Source organism: Manis javanica, chromosome 12, assembly GCF_040802235.1.
Source record: "Manis javanica isolate MJ-LG chromosome 12, MJ_LKY, whole genome shotgun sequence".
Taxonomy (NCBI): domain Eukaryota; kingdom Metazoa; phylum Chordata; class Mammalia; order Pholidota; family Manidae; genus Manis; species Manis javanica.
The window spans coordinates 20,086,809-20,113,214 of NC_133167.1; the positions used below are offsets into that span (position 1 = coordinate 20,086,809).

Genomic DNA, 26,406 nt, shown 5'->3' on the forward strand with positions numbered 1-26,406 from the left:
ATTTCCTTCAGCTGCTCTTTTACATTCAAACCTTTCCCCTGGGTTTTTTCATTTTTCTTTTCAACTATTCTAATATGAATATAGAGATGCACTTTTTTAACACAAGAACACCTTTTACATTATGAAACAAAATACTTATTCCACTTTAATTGTTTGTACTTGTAGTAAGTTGCCAATATCTGGAGCAATCCCAAGGACCCTGAGTAGACATCTGAGTTACATCTGGTTTGGCCAAAAGGATGTATAAAGGAAATATAAAAGAAATACATGCCAGAACAAAGATAGGCCCACACAATGAACTATATATTTTGAACTTACATATAAGAAGCAAATGCATGCTTTTAGGTCAGCTCTCTTGCCCCTGTAGCCTACTATTACATGTTGAGAAATGACTGAAGACTCCTCAGATCATGCTACAGCACAATCAGGGAATATTTAAAATAATAAAGAGACATTTCCTATATAATACAAGTTAAAATATAAGACCGCCAAATTTAATCTAAGACACGTAACACCTTTAGTTTTAATTTTAATAAGAAACACATCTGAATCTTTTCTTGGAATTGTCTTCTTGCCCTCTACTAATGCCTGGAACTCCTGGTCCTTGAAAGGAGTGAACCTCAGATTTATAGTGTTCTAGGTGTATGTTAGAATAGCTGATATCCTCATCATGATTTTCTCCTCATAGCATCTCAAAATCTTACTGACTTCCTCCGTTACTAGATTAACCTGGTTCTCAGGGTTTGCTCTGTCTTGAAGGTGCTTAGATAGCTGGACTGAAATCTGAGTTAGGTTTTCAAGGTAATTAAGAAAGGAAAAACTACATATAGTCAAAGTTACCATCAAAATTCGTTCAGGAAAATGCCAAGTTGGACACTACCACATCATCTCACAGCTAAACTCAGCTCAGCCAGTTCTTTTTCCTCCAACTTTGGAACAAGTTACTATTTTTTCCCTTAAACACCAGATGAAAGAGTTGGCTTCTGTTTTGGGACCATGTTGTAGGAAGACTATCTCCTGTGTCTGAGCACCAGTGCTCAGATTCCATACATCTGATTCTTGCACTATGAGAAGCTCAGAGGAACTGAGATGAACTGAGAACAGATTCACATCTCCTATTTTACCCATGTCAGGCATACACTCAGCATATTGAGAGATGCCAGGTGGAAGTTCTGCTCCATCTTGTTATTTTCTGCCTTTCCCACTGCCCTTTGCCCACCTTCCCAGGGCATGTAATTGAATTTCCACAAGATAAATGTTACAAACATTTGTAATGCTACTTTTCTGTACTGGCAGTGGAGTTGTTGGCCTTCTTCACAATGAAATGGAGAAAAAGTTGATGGATTTCTACATACCTTTTAATGTCCAGTGGCAAACTTGGCCAATCCTACTTCTGCCCCAGGCAATGCCCCCTGCCAGTGGCAGGATTGACGAACCTTCCCACTGAGCAGAGCAGCCATACGGAACGCTGCTCTTGAACTAGTGAGAGACATTCTCTGCTGCTGCTTTTAGCCTGAAGCCCTGGAGTTCCCCTCCTGAGGTCTATAAATGCTCAGGCAGATTATACAGTTGGGCTCATTAAAATCTGGCTTTAGCAATGGTGGTAACAGAATATCATGTGTTATTACTTCCATTTTCATTTTCTGAAATGACTGTGGCATTACTCATTGGAGATGCATTAGACATTTTGGACATGTTTTTATGCAATTAACTGCAAAGAAGTAAAAATGCCAATAAAATTTCCAAAATATAGCAATGCAGATTTCCAAGTCTGATTTAATAATGCAACATAACCACTGTTTACATGTAATAAACAATGCATGTAGAAATAGGTAAAGACTTATAAATGCACTTAATAAACTGTTTTAAAAACAGATAAGAACTGAAAAATTGCTAGCACAGAGCTTATATAGTAGGTATCCATTAAACGTTAATCTCTCTTGTTTTCGTTTATTTTTAACACTGTATTAGAAGATGGGCTTGTTAGCGGCCTATTCTTGGCAAAAAGAGGAGAAAAGCATTTACGCAAGAAGAGTTAGTCCTAGGATCACCCATTTCATTGTTCATTTCGGGAAGGTAGTGTAACACAACAAAAATATTTTGAATGAGACAAACTTCGATTCAAATCCCAGCTAGCTGTGTGACCGCAGGCAAACTATTTAATTTTCTGAGCATCAGTTTCTTATTCTTGGAATAAGGGAATATTCTGAATATTCAGGGCAGTGGATAAGAAGACTGCCTTGCAGAATTGTTAACAGCTTAGGATGAGATTGTTGAATATTCAATTCTCTGAATTTGTTTAGTTTTGGTTTCAATCAAGTTTCTGGCTGTAGTCTGCTAAGTGTATCTCTCTAGAGAGAGATTTGGTGGTGAGCATGTGGGCTTCTGGACCTTCTCATTGTAAACCGGTGATTCTCCTTTACCTAACAACATTACTTTACTGTACAGAAAGAATACACCATTTTTGTAGACATAGGTGTGCTGGCTACCAGTGAAATGAGACCTCATCCTAATTTATTATATCTCATTTCATGAAGGTGATTTTCCCAGAGATGGACCTGTTTTTTATGTGCAGGTAAAATTAAGTTTTCGAGCCTGTAAAGTTGAGGACTAGAAGCTGAAGGTTACACATTTAGCATGGTGAGGAATGTTCCCCAGCAAAACCTTCCAGACAGAAGGGTAAACCTCTTTCCAGGCTACTATACTTCTGCATACCCACTAAAACTTGTATTTAATCATTGTTAATTAATAGCTTTACATAATTTAAAAAAATACAAAGTAGTACTTGCCTTATAATGAAAAACTCCCAATTACTGCTACTCAGAGGCAACCACTTTCAACTCTTTAAGCTATTTATTCTTGTCTTCACCTCCAGATTTCTAAATTGCATGCTGCTTGTACTGATTCCTTGATTTTTAAAGTTCTAGACATTTTCTATTTATTTCATACTGTAGAAGAGGATTTTACTCTCCTCGACACGCCAACCAATGCTCATCCCTGATCCTAACCCTATACACCCACACAGAGACCCTCTAAACAAGTTTTATTTAGAACAGTTGAATTATTATAATGGTTATGTCAACATTATTCATAACTGAGACATTGTTCATTTTATAATTACACATCTCTTGCACAACATTTGCTTTTTTCTAGAATTAACATTGGGGAAGGCTCACTCTATAATATCAAGCTGTATGATGAGTATTCAAATCTCAGAAAATGACCTACCCTAAATATTCTATGGGACAAACTCTGAAGTCCTTTTAACTTGTTTTGTCAACCCCTTTCAAATGCCCTTTTTGAAGTTTGTTAACTTAAACCACCACGGCCTACATTCTGACTCTCCTCTCTCAACTTGGAGATCCTACTGACTACAAGGCAATCCCTGGAAGAGACCTTGAGTTCTATGGCAGAAAAGCACACTGTTGAGCTGTGGGGCTGGGATTGCAGAGTTTCAGCCTCTGGTTGGTGAGCCTCCCTTTCTTTCTTCCTGCAGCGTGGTTCTTCTTAGTGACAAAAAACACACATTCTAAAGTCTGAGTTGGGGCCTTCATTTCCTCAACAGTTGCTGCTTCTCTGCTGCTTCTGTTACATTTTCACAACTTCCTCTGAATATAAAACACATGAGGATTTTGCCATTTTCATTTCTTCTTGGAGACAGGCCTTCTGATGCCTGGGTCCTGGTCTAACCAGGACTGGCTGCTCCGAGGCTGGTGGTAAAGCTGTTCTGGGATCCCTCTTCATCAGCCTCCACAGAAGGCTGTCACCTCTCTCCTGTTTGGGCCTCCCTCTTTCCTGCAGTGTGAACTTTATCTTTCCTGACTTCCTCCTCTATTTTGAGGAAACACATCCTTCAGGAGATTCTTGGGAAAAGGTTCATGGTAGGTACTTTTATTTTATTTTGATGATCTAAAATACTTTTATCCTATTTTCATACTTGCTAGCTTGCCTGGGTTCCTATACTATGGTGGAAATTACCTTTCCTTCAAACTTTGAACTCAGTGTTCTGTTGTTTTCAGTTTCCAATGTTGCAGGTGGAAAGTCTGTTGCTATGCTGATTCTTCTTATTAATATTATTAAGAGCTTTATTGAAGGATGATTTTATACTGATTCTTGATACTTTGTTAAAGATGAGGATTTTTTAATACTCCAGTGACATTTAAGATCTATCCTTGATCCCTGTTATTCATGAATTTATTTCTATTCATGAATTTTCGGTGGGTCCCCTAAACTTAAAAATATATGTCTTTCAGTTCTGGAAAATATTCCTGCTTTATTCTTTGGTAATTCCCTATGTTCTGTTTTTCCACTTTGCTATTTCTGGAACTATCATTATTTAGATGCTGGACTCCCTGAATTGATTCAGTAAATAATAATTTTCCCCAATTTCAATAACTGTTTTATTTTTACTCTCTATTTTATTTCTCAATGTTTCAATTTGAAAGGGTTCAGAACACACCATGCCAAAATGTACTTTTTAATTAAAGGCACTTAAAAAAAAAATAGGTTCGAGAGAGGCCCTCTGACCTCCTTGTTTCTCAAAACTCCCATGTAAAAGATGTTCTCCCTGAACCTGGAGGAGAAGAACAGCCTTATAACCAGAGACTAAGAGTGGAGGCTGAGAAGAATCTATACAAATAAGCCTTGTTAAAATAACTCTTATTTTCCTTGAGCTTCCCTGTTTATTTTAGTTACTTTTTTCACAATAACTACTCTTTGTTCAAGCTAGTGTGTAAGCACTGAGGCCTAGCCACTTTTTAGGTGTTCACTTTCCCATGTAGCTTCTATGTACATGCAAAAATAAAATTTGTATGCTTTACTCTTACTAATCTGCCTTTTGTCAACTTAATTCTCAGGCCCTATGGGAGATTCTAAGAGGCTAGAGGAAAAGTTTTGCCTCCCCTATGAGTTTATTTCTTCATACGTCTAATTTTTTTTTCTTTTTTGGTAGCAAAACACCCTTTGCTTGTTTTATGGATGTTAGAGCTCCTTTTAGACTGTTGCAGAATCTGTTCTTGCTTTTTTAAAAGAAAATTAGTTTAAATATTGTAGAGCTGCCTTCTGTTTTCTCGCTTATTTTTGCTTTCTCTGTGTTTCCTTTTTTTGTTTGTTCAATTCTGCCTTTCATGTTAAAGCCTCCTTTTTCTGCCTGTTCATTTTTAAAGGAAATATTACTGGAAGCTCTGTTTCTGGACACAGTTTGCCAATTTATGAATGTTGTTTTTGGGCAGCTGCACCTGGGGAGGTCTCTCCCTGTGCAGTAGGTAAAACCTTGACCCCAGGCTGGGGAGGGCTCTTGACTCTGATTGAGAAAGACTTCTTGACCAGGTCAGACAAATGTAGATAAGGAAGGAATTCATAAAAGCAAGAGTAGCAGTGAATGGCAGCAGCCTTGCAGGCAGCAGAGAATAAGAAAGACCTGAGGGAGGAAAGGGAAGCCCATTGAACTGCTTCTTGGCATAGGGCAGATCTTTTGCCAGCTCCTAAAGCCAGGGTCACCTGGCATCCAGGGTCTGCTTGAATCTTCCCGGCATGGGAACTAAGGCCTGACGATCCCAGGGTTTGGGGGAGCCACTGGATGGAGTGAAATTATGTTCTGAGAACTTCCCAAAGCAAATAAAGGAGATTTGGGGGCAGGCTACTAAAGAGCATGATCGTACAGCTGTAGTCCTGTCTGGATCACCCAAGGGGTGGGAACTTGTAAACCCAAATCAGAGATCTTAATAGCCCTTTCCTCCTTGTCTGAAGTAGAACAGAGAGAAAGAAGACTAGTGCTTAAGTCTAGAAAACTGAATGAAATAGCAAAGTAACAGAGATACCACTGAAAGAGTACAGACACAAAATGCAATAAGTTGAATAGTGAGAAGTCTTTATTTAAAGTGAAAAATACACACTTGAAGAAAAGGGAGTGTGGGCAACCTCGGAGGAATCACACCTAAGGGCCTAGGATTCTTAAGGCTTTCAAGAAGGGACAAACGGCGGGGTGGGAGGTGGGGCAGCTGTAGGCTTGACATGCGGTCTCATATCTCTCTCTGGTGAGAGATATTATGTCACCATCCAGGGTCAGTCCTCTAGATAACTTTAACACAAGAAATTTATTCATCCTGTTGTCCAAGATAGTGATTACCCTCAAGCAGTGGGAACATACCATTTAAGCCTTCCCTGCCTAAAGATAGAGTCTGTTATTGTCTGATTACCACAAAATATGTTAGAAATCTTACCTCCTAATGCCCTGATTTTTAAAATGGAATCTTAACCTTAAGGTGAAGTACCTCCTGTTCTTGCTATTTATATCTCAGCATTTTTAGGAAAATTAGTCATAACGCATGCCCCATGTCTCGGCCCTACGTCATTGGCACGGGGTGGTTGGATGTGGGGCCTGGCTCTCTCACTAGGACACTCCTAAAATAATTTCTGAAGTCTTTTATTTGGGTGGGTCAGTTTCCCCAAAAGAAAGTCTCTGATTTCCTCCAACCTGATGATATAAAATCATACTTAACCATTTTGGGAATCCAGCAAGGAAAAAGCTGGCAAAGGAAGTAGGGGCAGAGCTTTGCAGGTTTATCAGCCCTTAAAAGTTAAGGGCTCTTTGAAGAAGGAGCCAGATCTTATTCATTTTAGTATTCTTCGTAGCATTGAGCTAGATGTCTTACATATTGTGACATGGGGATGTGTGGACAGTTTGGCTGGGATATTTGTCATACTGTTATTTGCAGGCTTGATTTGAGTGGCTGATGCTCCATGTGTATCCCTTTAAAAACAGGATGGGTGGCTTTCACCATCACTTTCACCAGTAGAGGAAGCCTGATCTTTGATCACAGTGAACACCTGCTGAGCCTCCAGCGACAAGATAGAAAATAAAGTAGTTAACATGTATGAAGTACTTAAAACAGTTCCTGGTACAGGAACTATTGTTAGATTCATAAGTATCAATGATTTAAAATCAGTTAATTAATTTAGCAAATATGTCTTTTGAGTCTGCAGTTTTGCTAAAGTGGTCCTTATTTGAACAATATTCTACCCTCAAGTAGTCTATATTCTTCAGAGGCACATAAAAAATTGACAAATTGAATAATTACATACATTAAACAATAGCATAAAAAATAATAAAATCTGAACAACCAAGGAGGTAAAAGATCTATACATTGAAAATTATAAGACACTGATGAATGAAATGGGATAAAGCAAATAAATGGGAAGATATCCCATGTTTATGGGTTATAATGTTAAGTTCATTGTAATTAATATTATTAAAAATTATTTAATATTATTAAATGTTTATACTACCCAAAGCCATGTGTAGATTTAATGCAATCTCTAAAAATTCCAATGACATTTTTAGTCATTGGAAAAATAATCCTAAAATTTATATGGAATCACAAAAGACCATGAATAGTCAAAGCAATCTTGAGAAAGAAGAACAAAGCTGGAAGCATCATACTTCCTGATTTCATACCTTATTACAAAGTTATAGTAGTAAAACAACATGGCACTGGCATAAAAATAAATGGTATTGGGAAAAATAGGTAACTGCATGCAGAAAAATGAAATTGGAACTCCGTATTATACCATTAACAAAAATTAACTTGAAATGGACCAAATATATAAGACTTAATATAAGACTTAATGGACTTAAATATAAGACCAGAAGCTGTAAAACTACTTGAAGGAAACAGGGGAAAAGTCCCTTGACATTGGCTTGGCAACAAGTCTTTGGATATGACCCCAAAAATATAAGCAACAGAAGCAAAAAATAAACAAGTGGGACTATGCCAAACTAAAAAGGTTCAGAACAGCAGAAGAAACAATAAAAAACAGAGCAAAATTAAAAGGCAACTTAAGGAATAGCAGAACATATTTTCAAACCATCTATCTAATGAGGGGTTAATGCCCAAAATATGTAATATATTCATGCAAATGATTAGCAAAAACAAATCCAATTAAAAATGAGCAGAGGAACTGAATAGACAGTTTTTCAAAGAAGACGTACAGATAGCCAACAGACAGATGAAAAGATGCTCAGAGTCACTAATCATAAGGGAAATGCAAATCAAAACCACAGTGAGACATCATCACACATCTGTTAAGATGGTTATTATTAAAAGGTAAGAGGTAAGTGTTATCAAGGATGTGGAGAAAAGGAAACCCTTGTGCTCTGCTTGTGGGAATATAAATTGGTGCAACCGCTATGGAAAACAGTCTGGAAGTTCCTCAGAAAATTAGAAGTGTAACTACCATATGATCCATCAGCTCTCCTTCTAGGTCTGTATCTGAAGCAAATGGAATCACCATCTCAAAGAGATGTCTGCACCTGCAGTTTGTTGTAGCATTAGTCACAGTAGCCACAAAATGGAAACAATCTAAGTATCCATAAATGGATGATGAATGAATGAAATGTGGTATATATGGAATACTTATTATTGGAATGGAATATCATTCACATGATGGAATATTATTCAGCCACAAAAAAGGTAAATCCTGCCATATGCAACACGGATGGTCCTTGAGGGCATTATGTTAAGTAACACAAGTCAGACAGAGAAAGACAAATACTGTATGTTCTCACTTACATATGGAATCTAAAAAAGCTGAACTCAAGGCAATAGAGAATAGAATGTGGGTGCCAGGGCTGGGTGATGGGAGAAATGAGAGGATATTTGTTAAAGGGGGCAAATTTATGGTATAAGATGAATAAATTCTGGTGATTTAATATACAGCATGGTGACTGTAATGAACAAGACTCTGTTACATCCTTGAAAGTTAAGAGTACGTCTTCAGTGTTCTTACCCCCCCACCATCACCCCCACACACATGGTAGTTATGTGAGGGAACAGAAATAGTGACTAACCTTATGGTGGCAGTCATTTCACCATACATACATCAAGTCAACATGTCATTCACCTTAAACTTACATATTTTATGTATTAATAATATCTCAATAAATCTGGGAAAAACATAAATGAATAATTAGGAAAAAAAACACATCAGGATGAAACAGAATGAAAGAATGAATATCTATACAATTAGAATAGAGACCCGAAGATGGCACCTTGCTCAGGTGTAGAGCAAATCCTCCATACAGGTGAAGAGAATACAGGGCTCCTTCCTCCCAGTGTGTAAGCTTTAACCTATACACGTCTGCTTGCATTTTTATTCTACTTCAGACAGCTGCCGTGAAGTCCTTTAATTCATGTAACCTAAATATTTTCCCCAAGAGGTGGGTTCACTCAGATGTTTGTTTCCTCCTCGATAGACTTATACTGTGAGAGATGTGCTAACTTTTAAAGGTATGCCTTATTTTTGTAGAAATAGGAAGCATGTACCACCCAGGATACTTTTGATAAGAATTTTAGCTTTTTTCTGTGCCCTTAAGGAAACAAGGTGCCCAGAGAGCTTTAGCAATAGGAAGCTAAAATGATTAACATTATCCCACAAAAGGATTAGAGAGGGTAGAGGAAAGTGTCAGCACATGCCATATAATCATGGAAAACCAGGTTAGACCTGGACTGTAAGCCTCTGAGGGGCAACTCTGAGACCTACTAATGCATTTCCACAATGGCTGCTGATCTTCAGTGTACTTTTATTCCTCACTGAGATCAAGGGCAGCTTATGGTCTAAATAAGGATTCCAGGCTTAAAAACAAGCTGGTTTAAAAAAAAAAAATTCTTACTGAAAGAAAGATCTTGCATAGCTATTAGCATTGTTACCAGTATATTGCTTTGCTTGTTGCTAATGTGTGCAGAGGTCGTGCACAAAGAAGCTGCTTCCCCATGCGGTGTCACTTGACTGCCTTCAGTCACAAAAGAAAATCAGAATGATTTAAGCAAATATTAATTCAACAAAAGTTTACTGAGCATCTCCTTTGTGTATTATTATACACAACGAGCTCTGTGTAGGCCCTGGGACACAATGTAATTCCAGTATATCAGGGATTCTGATATGTCTGCAATCCATCAAGGGAGACAGACAGCGATGAAATGATCACACACTAAAATGTAAACTACAACAATAATAAGTACTATCAAGGAGATAAGCACTGTGCTATGGATGTTCAATTAGACATTTTAAAAGAAGCAATGAGTAAAAAAGAGTGAGAAAATCATTCCGATTTTCTGTTGTGACTGAAGGCAGTCAAGTGGCACCGCGTGGGGAAGTAGCTTCTTTGTGCACGACCTCTGCACACATTAGCAACAAGCAAAGCAATAAATATACAGGTATGAACTTGGAGTGGATAGCCAGGAAATATGTACTAGGCCCTTGGCCTGGGATGGGCTGGAGCATGGCAAGGAGCGTGAAAGAGACAGGTCGAGAGAACTTGGAGGGTGATGGTATGAAGGTAGGTGTCAGACCACGGTAGGTTTTGTAGAATGAAAGGCATTCAAGGGCTTTAGAAAGGGATGTGCGCGACATCTTTACCCCTGTGCTCTGAAAAGATCATTGTCGCTGCAATCTGGAGAATGATTTAGGAAGACACAAGTGGATGATAGAGTGCATATCACTGATCCAACATTATTGAGAGCTGTTACATGAAAGCCACATTTAATTTATAAGAGAATAAAGCAGTGAGGGGTGTCAAGAAATTTAATCTGATATTCTTTCAGACCAGGGGATATTGCAAACTTTCAGAACAAATGACTTTATAAAGTCTCCCAGAAGAGAAAAATCCACCATATCTCTTGGGAACAGATACTGACATTTGACTTTATTATAGGGGAGCTCATTTCAGTGTTTTAAAATGCTCTGTCTCTTATTGGATAATCTTCACAAAAATGTAGAGAGGCAAGTTGGCATCATAATTTCAGTTTTATAGATGCAAGGTTTAAGAACTTAGGTGCAGAGAGTAGACAGATCTTAGGTCATGAAAAACTTAGTAGCAATGCTAATTGGTGACTTTCTTCCCATCCTCCCAGTTCTTAGTTGTCTAGCTGACTTTGCATTGACCAAAAATGTCCTGGAGCACTTAAAGTTGGACAGAAGTTAAGTATAATGTTTTAGACTTGTTGGCCATCTCTCTAAAGTTATCATAAGCATGAGGATACACCCTTGACCTCAATTTTTACTTTTCACTTACACATTATATGCATTTTTCCCACTTAATTACATCAATCCCTCTATGTTATTTATTAACCTTTAAAGGCAGGTTTATACCCAATAGTTTTATGAACTTATATGGAATTTGCTAAGTTCTCAGCCTCACTCCATCCATATGGACCTTAATAAAAGCTCTGTGTCCAAGCTAGTGTAAGTGGTGGGTTTTTCACAGTGTTTATACACGTTAATATCATGAAAAATGATGTACATAAACTTTGGCTTTCTAATGTAAACTTTCTCTATTTCTTTTGCCTTTGGTGATAAAATATGAAATCTAAAAATTTTTTAAATAAATTATAACAGTTATATTCTTCCCTAAAGTTAGATTTTAATTAATATGTCTTGTTTGACCTAGATTTGTAATATTGACTCCCCTTTTTCTAGAATTTCTAGGAGGCTTTTAATGTATATTATGTTCTAAAACACTTCCTGTAGGATGTCAGTGGGAACACATTTTATTTTCTCCTCCCAATGTAGGCATACTTCTGGCCTAGAATCTGAACTCAGCATTTTTCATTAGTCTTTTTAAGTTGCATTAGAGAAAGTAGTTTGAATAGTTTGATTATTCACCACAGTAGGTTGTTATCAGAGAAGAAAGTATTCATATCATAAAAAGATATTATAATACTGAAATTCGTCTGAATTCTGGCAAAGCATATAATGCTACATCTGGGTCATTCAGCTCTAATTACCTAGATAATTTAGGCATAAACTATTTGTTTTTAACTAAAACACTTTAGTAGGAGAGAAAAGTCTTGGGATTTACTGAAATCATGTGTTTTTACGTAAATCTCAATGCCATGTCAGGCTGGTGCATTTTCTGTAAGAGGTTTCTAATTTTACCCTATTTAGTCAAGGCATTTTGAATTCTTTGAATCCTGTAATTGGCTAAATAGCAGTCTGGAAGATTGAATTTAGTGGATAAAATTGGTAGATAACAGTTTAAGGAGGAACAGGGTATTAACATGGTTTTAAATATCTTTCCCCAAAAAGCATAGTGGACTTCTCCTTACGAAGAGCTCAAGACTAATGCCTTGGTGTATGATACAATGAGGGCACTAAGACTGTTTTGGAGAAAAATTCCACTTTGATTATAAGTACTAATGGTGGAATAAAAATCTATGAAAACGGAGGCCCCATAATGCTTATAAAGCAGGGGCATAATCTTTATTCAACATAATTATCTATTTACTTTTAAGGCTTAATAAGTGTTCACTTCTAAGCAATTACTATTTATTTGGCATTTATTGAGCATCTACAAGCAAGTATAGTATAGAATGCACACAAAGAGAAAACATTTTAAGACAAAATTCTGCTAAGAATTCTATTATATGATTGGGCCTACACTGGGTTCCAGAGATTTGACTTAAGCATTCACATTGAGTCTTCCTGGTCCAATTCTGTTAACTAAACTACATACTTTATTCAGATTGCCCTTATTTTTCCATGAATTTTGGGTTCTATAAAACCAGCAAAAATGAGTTCAACATAATTGAAGTTTGTCCAAAGAATGAAAGTCCATATTGATATAAACAAAATTGAGTAAAGGTTAAATGGTAGACAAGGGGCAACAGTACTTTACAGAGGAATTCCCTTTAATAAGAACTGAAGTAAAGTAGGAAACAGAAATCACCATTATAACACCGCAGTAGTAATTGCTGCAAGCAGGATCCACCAATGGGTGCTAAAGTTAGTAGCTGAATACATAAGAAGGAACAGAACATTTGTGTCCTCTCAAACTATCTCTTCCAAAATTGTAACACTGCAGTAGAGAAACCTGGCAGATACCACCTTGACTAAGAACTCACGTTGACATCACCTGTAATAAGAGATAGCGAAACCATATGACTTCTGATAGGAAGCCCTGAAAAGGGTTCATCACCTCTGCTATTGTTCTCAATAATGCAAACCTCATTCTAATCATAAGTAAGCAGAGACAAGCCGAAGTTGAGGCATATTCTACTAGTTCTCTACAAAATCAAAGTCATAAAGAAAGAGAAACAGGAATTGTAGAAGATTAGAGATGACTAGGGAGGCATGAAAACTAAGGCATTGTAATATCCTGAACTGATTGAATCCTGGAATGAAAAAGGACTTTCATGGAAAAGTGGGAGAAATCTGAATAAAGTCTGTAGTTTAATTAGGCAGTATTATGCCTTTGTTAATTTCCTGGTTTTGATAATTGTACTATGGTCATTGCAACATTGGGGAAGCTGGGTGAAGTATATATGGAAACACTGGACTATTTTTGCAGTTCTTCTGTAAGCCTAAAATAGTTTCAAACTAAAAAGTTGTGTTGTTTTCTTTTCAAAGAAACAGTGACCATGGAAGCTAACACTATAAATGAGCCCAGTATTCACTGCTGAATGACTGTCTGAAGTGGGGAAGTCTAGATCTTTGAAACCTTCATCCCTCATCTTCTCACTCCCATCTCCACGACTTGAAACACATTTGTTTTTAAAATACTGAATTTTAGAGATGTGGCAAAGGCACAATGCAGGCGTCTTTAAAGATAACGGGATATTCTCTTGTTTTCCCTCTGTATCTCGATTTTCTTTGCATACAAACCAGTTTCAGCATTTTCCCTGGAGAAGAATGATGAGAATACCTTTAGAGAGGTATCATGTGAGAAATACCTAGTCTTAAGCTCCTGAAGAGTGCTTGCTTTTTCAGGAAGTTCTGGTCCTCAAAGTGTTTTCTTTGTGAACAGCCAATGGTTGTTAATAAGTCTTGTTATGTGGGCATGGTTGTCTGCTAAGAAGAGTAGTAAGGCTTTTTGTTGTTGTCCAAGCTTACAATATGCAATGCCTAATAGCGCTGCTCCTTTTACTAGAATGTCTTTTATAAGAACACGACACAGCAGTTCTTAAATCTCTTGTGTGTCATATGGATTAGCTGTGGTAGAAGAATGATGAGTTGGGGCCCTTATCTTTCACTTTATGGTTAGTAATTTTGCAATATTATGCTGTTCCATTACTATGTATCAGTGTGTGTATGTTTCTGAATATACACACAACATATTCAATAATTAACATTAAAATAATATGGTATGATATAATTCAGAAAGATGTTCAGCAACATGTATCCCAGAAAGAATTTTTTACTTAGGATTCATATTTTGTCAAATCTCAAAAATTCTTCATCTTCAGCTATGGATTACGTTTAGCAGTCAACAGCTTTTTGTTTGCATTTTTAACTTCTTTTGGACTCTAAGAACTATAAGAAAATTGCTTTTTTTTAAAAGTCTTAGTGCAGTCTGCTGTTTTGCAGTGTGATTAATGAGAACACAATGTGTTTGGGGTACTTCATTTTTCTTTAATATTTTCTTTTATTCATAGTTTTCATTGTGACTGGATCAAAGATAATTTATCATGGATGTTTTTATATAGGATTTTGGAGGTTTTTCTTCTGCTGAAATGCTGAAGGAGCAAGGTTGACATTTTGTTTGCAGTTCCTCTTCTCAGAATATGAAGATTCCAAACAGAGCCTTTTTCTTGAAATACTCAAGGTCTAAATAAAATTAAATAACTATTAATTAATTGTTAGTCTTAAAAGTTATTTTATTTCATGTTATAAATACTAGTACAGTAAGCAATTCTTATATAAAACAATTATGGTAAAATCTAATCTTTATTATTCTATTTTTTATTATTAATCTATAAATTATTGTTATAAAGTATTGTGTTTGTATTAATTATATACTACTGCATCAGAGTTGCCCCAAAACTGAGTGGCTGAGTGGTTAAAAAAGCAATAAACATTTATGGTCTTCAGTTCCTGTGTGTTAGAAACTTGATGTGTCTTATCATGGCAGTTCTGGCTCAGGGTCACCCTTGAGATTTCAATCCAGATATTGGTTGGGCTGCATTAATCTGAAACCTTGAGCGGGGCTGGAGAATCTGCTTCCAAGACGGTTCACACAAATAACTGCCAACATGGTGCTGGTTGTTACCTGGAGGCCTCATTTCCTCTCTACCTGTGCTTTGCACAGGTTGCTTGAGTGTCCCCCTATATGGTGGCTGGCTTCCCCCAAGCAGGTGGTTAGAGAGAGAGCAAGGTAGAAGGCTTAATGTCTTTTTTTGCATGGCTCTAGAAATCACACTGTGTGATTATTATTTACAGAGGTCAGTTTTATTCAGTATGAGAAGGTACTACCCAAAGGCATAAATACCAGAAGGTGAGACTTACTGGGCCCTATCTTGAAGGCATGTTAATGCAGTAGTCATTGGAAAAGTAGCAAGCCTATGCATTCTCTCTTAACATTCATATTACCTTTCCTTACTTAATTACTTTGAGGTTCTTAATAATCGTTTTTGTACACTGAATTAACAGTTTTCAAAGCACACCATTGTAGCACCAAGCTACTCTTGCTATAGTAAGTATACCTTTATATGTCAGTTGACACCGAATTTCAATATGACAAGCACATAAACAAATTTTCATTACAAATTATATTCAGAAATTTTACTAATATTTGAAAGGAACAATTAAGATAATAGTAACAAATCCTAACATGCCTTATTCACATTACCGACTATGAAATTCTGCTTAGGTATAATGGAGACAAAAATGATGGTGTACCCATAAATCACACAGATTCAGGGATGTCTGAAATGGCATTCGCTTAAGAATTCAGCTTTTCATTTTACAGTGGCTGAGGCAATGATGAAGATTTCGGTCAAATAATGAGGCCAAAGCCAAACCAGCACAGTTCCACTACAAAAGACCTTGGTGAATTCTGATATGAAGTTCCATTTCCTCTTCCCTAGGGGGCTAGTGCTAATTCATATGGGACTCTGGCTGTCTTAGGGGGCCAGTCTGGATTGGTTGGAATCCCCTTTGCCTTTCTGTACAAACAGAATCCCTGTTTGTACTCAGTTTCACTTAATCTTTTGTGAACATTTCCATCAGTTTTTGTCTCTCAACCCTAAAACCTCATTGATTAAAATTTAGTCCAGAGTGTCTGAAGAGGAAGAGATGCCATGCCGTGTTTTCCATTCCATCATCTTTCTATTCTAATTCATCGTGAACTAAAATTCTGCCCTCTTTTCACAACTATAAAACAAACAAAAACTTCAGTTATATTCCTGACACTAGTTGGGGAGCAGGCTTTAGGGAATCATTCTATACCATTAATTCTTAAATCCCTGTCCTTTCCGTGAAAGGGCCCAGAACACTTACATAACAATGAAGTTGAAAATGTACTCACTTGCCATTAAATGTGCATGTAAAGTGCAACTTCTTTATTTTCTCTAATAGGTTAGATCTTCCTTGCAATATTTTAGCCCACTGGGTAACAGGAAAAAAAAACAATTCTAAAATACTCTTTATATTTTACCAAGTTACATAATCTCTTTATGATGGCTCAGTGTGTTTGGGATAAATCCTCAGCCTTCTTTATTTCTTCTCACTCCCTATGATCCTCCTCAAGATGATAGTGGGCTTTAATGAGGGCTGGTTTTATGATCTTGAAACATCAGGGGCCAAGGTGATGGTGAGGTTTGGGAAATGAGAGGCTTACAAATTCACATTCATTCTGGATCCTCATTGATTTTTGCTAGAGTGACAGATCTTACTGTTCTCAGGACTTGTAACCCCTGAGATAGTTCTCTTTGATGGTCTGGGGCCTTGTACTCATACTCACCATTAGACTATTTGTCTAGTATTGAAGTTGTCCTATACTGCAGTCTCTGTTGTTCATCCTATACAGTTTAGAACAATTGTTTGAAACTTCCTCAGTTTTATAATCGGCAAAGTTTCTTCATAAGTAGGTACCATTTAAAAAAATTATTGAAAGCAAATGCCTTTTTCCCTTCAAGTGTTTGTACATAGGCATAACAGTTTCAGAAACTTGTTAAAAATCAAGAGTTTAGAAAAACATTTGAGGGGTTAGTTTTCAAACACCTGAAAGTTCTACTGATTTAAATTTTTATTTTATATCAGTTCCTTTAAGTGGTGAACCGTGCATGTCATCAGGTTATTGGGACCCTGTATCAGTCAGGATTCCACCAGAGAAGCAGAACCAGCAGGAGATAATATACGAAGGGATTTATTGCAAGACATTGGCTTGTGTGAGGACTCACTAGGCAAGTCCGAAATCTGCAGCCCAGGGTGTCAGGAAGGGCAAGCAGGCTGGTTGAACACTGGGGCGGAAACTGCTGTCCGCAAGCTGAATCTCTTTATCAAGCAAGCCTCAGTTCCATTCTTAAAGCCTTTCAACCATTGAATGAGGCTCACCTAGTTTATCTAGGATAATCTCTCTTACTGAAAATGAACTGATTATTGACTTTAATCATATCCACAAAAAGCTTCGTAGCAATACCCAGATTAGTTTTTGACTGAATAACTGGGATTTAACTTAGCCAAGTGATACACTCACACTGAAAGGCCATCACAGGACCCAAAGTGTTTGTCCCCAGAGTTTTGGTGTTGCTCATGATCTAATTTTTCTGTCCTTCATCCCTTTAATCATAGACATTCACTGTGCATGTTTACCTGATATTTTTGGGTATTTAAATGGTTTAATTCTAACCAACAAAGAAAGTCAGTATTGTCAACATATTCTAAATGTAGGAAATGCATGTTCATATAAGTCATACATAATGATATTATTACTTTAAACCTCTGTTAATTCAGGCTTTACATTTAATTGGAATCTTCCAAAGACCAATCTTCTCTAAATTTTTCCTTTGATTCCCCAACAAAGCTGTGGGCTATCACTCCACTTTCTAGATAGAGCGTGTGAGCCTCAGAAATCGACCCAGCCAGGAAGAGCCAGAGTGGCCTCAGCTAGACTTCCTCTGTTCTTCCCCCAAAATGCTTTGCTTCCTTGTTAGTCAAAACAAGGCTCCTTTAAGTAAATTTCTTTAGTGCTCTCCTCCCTTAACAGTAAGTCAGTGCTTTCTTTTTCAACATGATCTGACATTTCTCACATGGCCCCTAGTTTCAGGAATGAAGTTGCTATATCGAAGTGGCATCTTACCAGTGACCCCCTGAAGCTGCAGAAGCAGCGCGTCAACAGAGCTCCCTTTCATGGACTCCTTGTGCTACACAAAATGCTAGTTGTTTGCTCTAAGCAGTGAACTTTCATTATTGAAGAAAGGCTGATGGTTTGAGGGTCAAGCTCTAGGTGCGAATGGAGTTAGGTTTCCCATAAGGGCCTTAGTGGTAAGAAAATTTGTGCAAGCTTCTTGGAGTTTAGAACAAATTTCATCTTCATTATAGCCTATCTATAGATCACAACCAGCTCTCAAAACAATTCCATGGTCCAGAGAGAAAGCCTAACTAGCAGCAGAGCAAGGTTAGCCTTGTTGTGATCATTCAAATTGTTTTAGGTTGAGATATTTTGTCTTTGTTACATGTGTTTCTCCCTACAAAGAAGGTATGCATTCAATAAAAAATAGTTATCTAATTTAGAATTGTTTTGAATTTGTGTGTGTTTAAAAATATACCAAAAATACGTATCTATATGCAGAAGATCTGTCCAGTTCTCTGTAGCAAGACTTCACTGATAGCATGGCCATATGCTCCATTTGTCACATGCTGTCATTAAGCACTCATTAAAATGCATATCTGGAGGGCCAGATGTTTCATTTTTATTATATACCATTTTCTTCACATTTACAATCCATGTGTGCTTATAAAACAGCTAAACTTTTGTGAATCTTTCTTTACATACTTACACATATGCTTTGTATCTCTGGCTACGTATGTGTAAAGAAGCACATATAAGTATATTCTATGTCTGTGTTAACATATGCCAAAAAAGATATTTTCAAGTATGGACCTGTCAATATATTCCTCCTTATTTAAAAAATATATTCTCTGGCATAGAAATAATTCTATGAGAATTAGTTACTCCCTTCCATTTCTTCCTGGTATTTTTCTTTCCCCTTTGTTGCAGAGTATCATGGGGGCCTGTTGAAAGGGAAGTGCTATTAATGGGAAGCATATAAAAGGGTCAGGAAGACAAAGACCGTAATTCTTGCAGATGCCAATTAGTACTTGAACCGTCAATCTTTTCAATTAAAATATTTTATTATTGACTGGAAATCATTGACCAATCCCTTCTCCCTTAGTCCTATTCTTTCAAAATAATTTAGTAGTAATACACAGAAAATGCACAGAAAAATTGTTGCTCAAGTTTGAGGGGACAGATAACTGAGTGACTTATTTTTCCTACTCTGAACATTTGGAATTTTACAATGCTAGGAATGATCATTTTGTAACTTATTCAAGGAAAATCAATTTTTCTAAGATAGTTGTATTTAAGAGAATTCATACTGCCCCATAAATGTAGAAACTTTTAATATTTTTTATATTATTTAAGAAATTTATCCAGCAACAGGCCAGTCACCAAAGACTAAACACATGCAGAAATCAGTTTGTTGTATTTTTAAAGAAAGAAATGATACTAGATAAAAACATAGATCTGTCTTTATTTAAAGTGCCTTAGGTTCTGTGGAGGAGAAAGGAGTTGAAAAAGCAGAAAACAATGCTATTTTTCATTTTCATTTTTTATTCTAAACTGGACAAGTGATTAAAACTTCCACTGTAAAGAGTGTGGGACTGATCTTTCTTAATACTATACCTCAAATATTTCCTTAAGTTTTAATATATTGGCCAAATTATTTCTTATATCTTATCCCCGTAAGATTATAGCAACACATGTAGTGAAATTATTTAACTCAACAGACTTTACCAGTTTAACCAAGCAAATTATTACTCATCCTGGATGAGTGGGTGAGTAATTCTTTGCAGGATTGCAAATCACCCTGAAATTCCCAGAGTCACATGGCTCAATGGTGAGATGGTCAGATTATCAACCTGGTCTTGCTGACAACATCATGTTATTTGTGACGAGGCATTCTGTACCATTGTGTCTTCTCAGAGAGAAGCTGCCTTATAACTTAGCTTGGAGTAAGTCTTGTTTAAGCCCCCTTAAGTTATGTCTTCTGGTTTTGTGGATCAGATTTTTACCACTTGCTTCTTGACATAGTTCCTCTATCCACATCATCATTGGAGGGTCTCAGTGCTGATAAAGCTCCTGAAAATCCTGATTCTTACACTTTTCTCACACCTACCTGCTTTGTAGCCTTGGCTATCACCACCTTACATCAAAGGTGGATCTTAGGTAATGAGGTATTAGCAATTGGTGCTTCATTATTTTAAGCCTTTAGTGGAGCCCCACCCTCCTCATAAAAGAAAGATGCTGTTATTTTTGCCATGAGTTAGCTTCCATTTCCCAATGTATTGCACATTTACACTTGGGTTGAATGTACAAAGTTGCCAAATTTTCTTTCTGTGCTTGCTGTATGAGGGCCTACTGGAGATCAGACCGTGTAGACACAGAGATCTGGATTCAAATCACTATTCTGACACTCACTAGGCATGTGATCCAGAAAAGCTACTTGACCTATGCTTCCTCATCTATTAAGCAGAGAATATAGTATTGACCTCCTAGCTTTATTATAAAGATTAGATCTTATATGTGATGAGCATCTCATAGCATCTTAATGTTTAAGTCAATTAATGGTGACAAAGCAAATAGTCATTGATGCTATGCACAAAAAGCAGTTTGGAGGTGAAGGAATAAAATTATGGATCTGGTTGCCATTAAGATCCTTAATCTCTTTCACTTCATTATTAACTCAATTCCACATTTTTTTCCCCATCCAATACAGAAGTTTCAGATCTTCACCTGAATCTCTCATTCTACTAACATTTTTACCTTCCCTTAGCATCAAGTTTTATCTCACTCCATCTCTTTAGAAGAAGATGACAGGAACTTCATATTCTGAGCTGTCAATATGGCATCATCTGTCTTCAAACTTTATCTTCTACAATTTTAAACCAGCTCTTTGATCTAGTCAGGCCAGAGTGGTCACCATCCTCCAGGGATATAGAATTAACCCTCAACCCAGTGTTCCAAAAGACATGGTCCCTATCTTCAAGGGCCTCCGTGTGCATGGAGAGACTAAGAGGCTAATAAGGACTTGAGGATCTTTATGAACAGAGATCTACACTAAAACAGGTGAGGGGGTGATTAATTTGGCTGGGAGTGGGGTTGTGGCAGGTGGAAAGGCTGGAAAAGCTTCAGAGAGGAAGTAATCCTTGAGTCAGTCAACAATGAGCATGATTTCATTTTGGGTAAAAGGAACAGCACGATCAAAGCCTGAAGGTGAATAGTCCTCATCCAAGGCATCATAGCAAATGGCGGGAGGAGTGGCTGGGAGTGGAGAGACGCCTGATGAAGCTGGTAAGGGCCAGGCCAGGAAGTTCTCTGAAAAAACAGCCTTCCTTTTCCTGAATTCCTGGTACAATTATTGTTTGTGCACTCATTTTGGCAACAATTTTTCATTTTTAATGGATAGGTCTCTAGAGAACCAGGGAAAACCCTTAAGTTCTTTTCTGTCCTTCCCAGCTCTTCCCACCCAGTGCAGTTCATGGGACTGGATGCAGCACTGCACAGAGATGGTAGGTATGGAGTTAGGGTTTGAGTTCCCTCTTTGCTGTTGCCAGAATCCATACTTTTAACTGAGTGAACTTAAGCAAGTTACATTCTCTCTCTGAGTGTCACTTTCTCCTTCTGAAAATGGGGATAATGCCATTTTCTTTATGGTGGGCCTCCTGCAATGACTTAACAAATGTTTGCTACTCAATTATTCAATAAGGATTAATTCACCAGCTCCTATAGGGCAAGACCTGTGTTAGATTCCTGTTATACAGTGATGAGTTAAACAATATTAGATTGTAGTCTAATATTTATTATCATTGATATATATCTTTAATAAATACTATTAAAACAAATTGATGTATTTTAGCCCATGTGTGGTTGGATTGATTTCCTCTTGCCCTGGTCCCGAGTGTGCTACATGATGCCTGACTGCCAAGAGCTGCCACCTGCAATGCTTATGGGGCCTGCCCATTACACAGTTGTGTAACTGTGGCAGAGGCATCATTCTACTAGGTTCAGTAGGTAAAGTGACCCTGGGGGTGACCCTGGAAGAGACTAATCTATGGAGGATTGCCATGCATGATCAAAACTAAATCTGGGCAAGGCTCAGTCATGTTTGAGCTGGTTGAACTGTTCTCCAAAACTTGAGATGACTAGAGCTCAGGAAAACAGAATGCTGGAATCCTGGGACTAACTAATTTTTGAGCAAACTATTCTCCAAAGAGCTATATTTTTGTTTTTACTGTTGGTGAAGTGAGTGCACAAAAGCAGACCCTGCCTAAATTCTGATAGATATGATGACTCCTTGCTCGAGAAAGGGACGCATGTGTTGATTGCCAAGGAGTAGAGTGACCAGCAGCAGAGAAAGGGGATGGAGGCAGGTATTACGGACCGAGACTTGGAAGTCACCTAAAAGAAAACTGGGGCTGCTGGAGACGTGCTGGAACAGCTAACTATGTGGCATATCACCACAGTCCTGCCAGATAGAGGGATTTAACTTCTCATTACTAGTATAAGAATAAAATCTGTGTAAACTTAATGGTAAATGAATTCTTTCATGGATTTTGTGTTGTCCTATGCTTGCCTCTATTTATTTGCTGTTCAGTTTAGTTTTTTGCTTTAAAAAAAATTTTCAGCAGCTGTGTGTCCTGGATGCAGGTTATTTCTGGTTGCTGAATTGTTCTGTCTTCCCACAAGAGGAAATTCTGAGGTATCTGCCAATAGCACCCCAATTTACAATCAGGAGTAGAGCACAAAGCTGTATCTTCCTCTGTGCAGAAAAAAAGAAAAATAATTCGCTGTCTTTAATCTTCTTCCACATTCTCTGTGTCTTCCCTTTCCTTTTGATTGGCACAATAATTCTTCAAGTTCAGCTGTGATCAGAGGTTGTGATTCTTGATTTACATAAGCTATAGCTTCCAAAATTAAAGATAAGGCCTTTTTTACAATGGAACTTTAAAAGATGTTTTTAAAATAAAATTTTAAAAGAAATTTGAAAATCTTAGAGAAGATACTAGAAGCGGTCATGATCAGTATAGATGCTGAGATACAGATATTCAAGTGGGGAAAAATTTGGAAGTCTAACTGTCTATGTAACCCAACTTAAACTACTTTGAATTATGTTTTGTAAAAGATTACCCCAGTCCTCAAGGAAATGTGTGTGATGTTTGGAACTATGATACTGTGTGCCTTCAAGCATAAAAGGATATTTTCTATATTAAACACCTAATGTATAGTTTTGAAGTGACTTTGAAGAGATAGATCTCCTGGGAGGTCATGGGTTGTAATAAAAGACATTATCTTCAGAAAATTAGAGGTAGTAGATGAAGGTCTGGGTAAGAGGACAGCCTGAGAGAGAATCTTTAACCAAAGTTAACCAAAACAACTCCATGATTACCTTGGATAAGTGATGAGCAGCTGCTGGAAGAAACCATCTGGTGCTTTCTGAGGTGACCTCTCACCTGCATCAGTCACGTAGTGAGTCAGTAGTTTTTAACCTGAAGTAACCTGACTGAATTACAGTGATTGTGCCTGTAATGTCCCTTGATGTGTAGAGTCACCTCCCAAATCCCACCTTGTCTTCATAACTGAATGTTTGTTTGTGAACCAAATCATGAGTGAGTTATAGACTGTGATAGATGGCAAAGAAGGAAGAAAGCAGGAGCTCACGTCATCCACAAAGCTTGAGAAAGCCAGAAGAATCTCAGATACTGAATCCCAGCATTGGTGAAGAGGGGTATTATTCCAAGGCTGTCAGCTGTCTGAGGAATACCTTGTCTTTAACTTTATCCAGAAAATAAAAATTAAAGGGCTAAATTCTAGATATTCAGGATTGACTGCCTCATGGGAATCGGGCATGGAGAGACTCATCTCAGTAGGGACAGAGCCAAAGTTGAGGTAATGGGCCTGTGTCGACATGGCTCCCGTCAGCCCCAGGCTGGTTGCCAACGACACCGGATCGCTGGCCTGGAGAACAGGAGGGTGTACCAGCATTTGCTCTGGGTTTAAGGGAGAACTTAAACATTGCTCTGACTGATTTCATGAGTAGTCTGTATCAGTCACAGAAAGGTGTGAGGACCAAGTGGGGAGTTTCATTAGCCTTGGTACAAATAGTCTATTCAATATTCAATTAAATTCAGCGATTATTGAGCATTGATCATGTGTAAAGTATTGTGATATAGAATAATCCATGCTCTCAAATTATTTACAATCCAGTGGTAAAATAAGACATGTAAAAATAATAGGGCCAAATGCAATTTCCTTGAGAGAAATATGATCTATGCTGGATTCAGGAAGAGGATATCCTATAGGGTATGTCTAAAAAGGCTCTATGGCAGATGTCAACATGGCGATAATTTAGAGAGGTAGGAGCTTAGAGAGGGAGGACTGAATTCCAGGTAGAGGACAGGCAAGTCAGGGGTCAGAAAGCAGAGGTATGTCTGCACATCGTAATATATAACAGTTTGGCAGTCAGTCAAGCATTTGTAATGGACTCTTGGAAAACTGACCAGAGCCAGATTGTGGAGGCTTTGAACATCAGAGAGAACAGGTTGTCATTAAGGTGTTTAAGCAAAGTTACTCCTGGAAGTCTTTATACCAAATTTCTCCATTTTATATATACTGTTGTCACAATTAAAGTCACCACTTAATTATGAAGTACCTTGAATAATTCTAGCATGCAGCCTTTTTCTCTTCCCCTGATTTACAGTAGATTTCTCCTGCTGATTAAGACATTCAAGTGTTTTTAGAACTCTGTTATATCATAAAATCAGAAATTTCCTGGGTCAGCCTGTGTCTCCTATAATCATAAAAGCCTGAAACAACGTGATTTTCCTGTAATAGATGTGTGAGTCCCTACCCTTAAAATGAGCAAATCCTTTCTATGTCATTTATGTTGCTTACAGCCTATCTTTTATTTTCTGCATTTTGCTCATCCTAGTAAACTGTGACAGATGGTAGAACTTAACCAACACAGGCAACTTCCCCCCAAGTCAAAGAATTTACCACAACTTTAGGCTAAAGATTGAGACTGTATATATATATCTAATGATGTGCTGGGTTTCAGAGCTTTTCAACAGAGTTCTGGCCTTACCGACTGAAAGCATCTTAATGACCCTATGTATTGTTAGAGTCACTGGGCCCAAAGTCTGTAAAACGGCCGTCTGCTCCCTGCCTCTGCCAAAGCAGGCATTATGTAGCGAAGAAGGTAAGGGAATGCAGGACAAGTCCTACTGGCCGGGCAAGGGTCCCACCTAATTCCTCATGACGTGTCTAGTGCCGGTGACACCTTCTTGAAGGTGTGGATAGGCAGTTAATTTCATGGAGAGTAGGAGGTGCGGGTTCAGATTTTTTTTTTTCTACAGTGAGGCATTATCTGAATGATACTCATTCTCTCTTTAGTTCAGACTTGATGCCACAAGCAGCAACTGGATGTTTTTTTAAAATAAGCAAAAGCCACCGAAAGAACCTGGTCTGGGTTCTTGTTTGGGAGGAAGAGTTGGTTGAGGAGCATTTCTCCGTCAAAGATTAACTCAAGGGAAAACCCAGCAGGAAGAGGAGAACTGTGGGTTTCTTACCCCAGCTTCTAGGAAAACTATGCCGTGAAAAGGCTTTGATGCACTGACACACAGCAAGTTGGACGGGGTACCAATTCTTTGGAGGGGGTGGAAAAAAAAGAAGAATTCACCTTGTTCGTGGTTTTTGGAAGGATGGCTTCCCAGTTTCATCAGCTCCGGGTCCTGGTCTGGAAAAATTGGCTTGGTGTCAAAAGACAGCCGGTGAGTAAAAATAGGGGAGGGGGGCAGGGGCTACCCTAACTGTGATACAACCCTTAAATATGATGTTAATGAAAGGTTGAAAAGAGAAGGGAGTCTACAGTATTTTTCTAAAGCAGGAATAAAATATTTAGAAATCACCCCTCCATCTGTCTTATAGCTAGTGGTACAAGACTAAACATGCCCTCAAAACTGTTTTGATTTCAGTAAATTAAAAGAGTAAACCACGACATTGCCTTGGGCAAAGAAAAGGATGTGCCTTGTTACTGGTTGAATTGGAACTTGTGTTGAATTCTAGGTTTTAGGCCAAAATGCTTTCAGAACTTTTCTTAATGAATTTAGTTAAAAATGAGACGAAGAAAAGAGAAGTATCAGATGAAAGGTACAATCAATGGGGGAAAAACCTGAAAACCAAAGGCAAGAGAAAGCTCAGTTAAAAAGTAAGACACTGCAGGGAAATATTTTGAAGACTGTTGGTAGAGAAATGCTCCCAAGAAATTTTAGTATCTAAAACTTGACTAAAAATGCCAAATGAGAGTCAATATATGTGCCGTGCTTCAAGAGTATTATTGAATCACTGAACTT

General features: G+C 37.7%; 1 protein-coding gene across 1 annotated transcript in view; it reads left to right on the forward strand.

Moving 5' to 3' along the window:
- Positions 1 to 26,406, forward strand: part of ABCA12 (ATP binding cassette subfamily A member 12) — a 189,205-nt gene that overhangs the window by 12,269 nt on the left and 150,530 nt on the right. The window contains exon 2 of the mRNA XM_073218139.1: positions 25,448 to 25,824. Coding sequence (XP_073074240.1) covers positions 25,756 to 25,824 — 69 coding nt within the window. The 5' untranslated portion in view covers positions 25,448 to 25,755. The remainder of the gene's footprint in view (positions 1 to 25,447; positions 25,825 to 26,406) is intronic.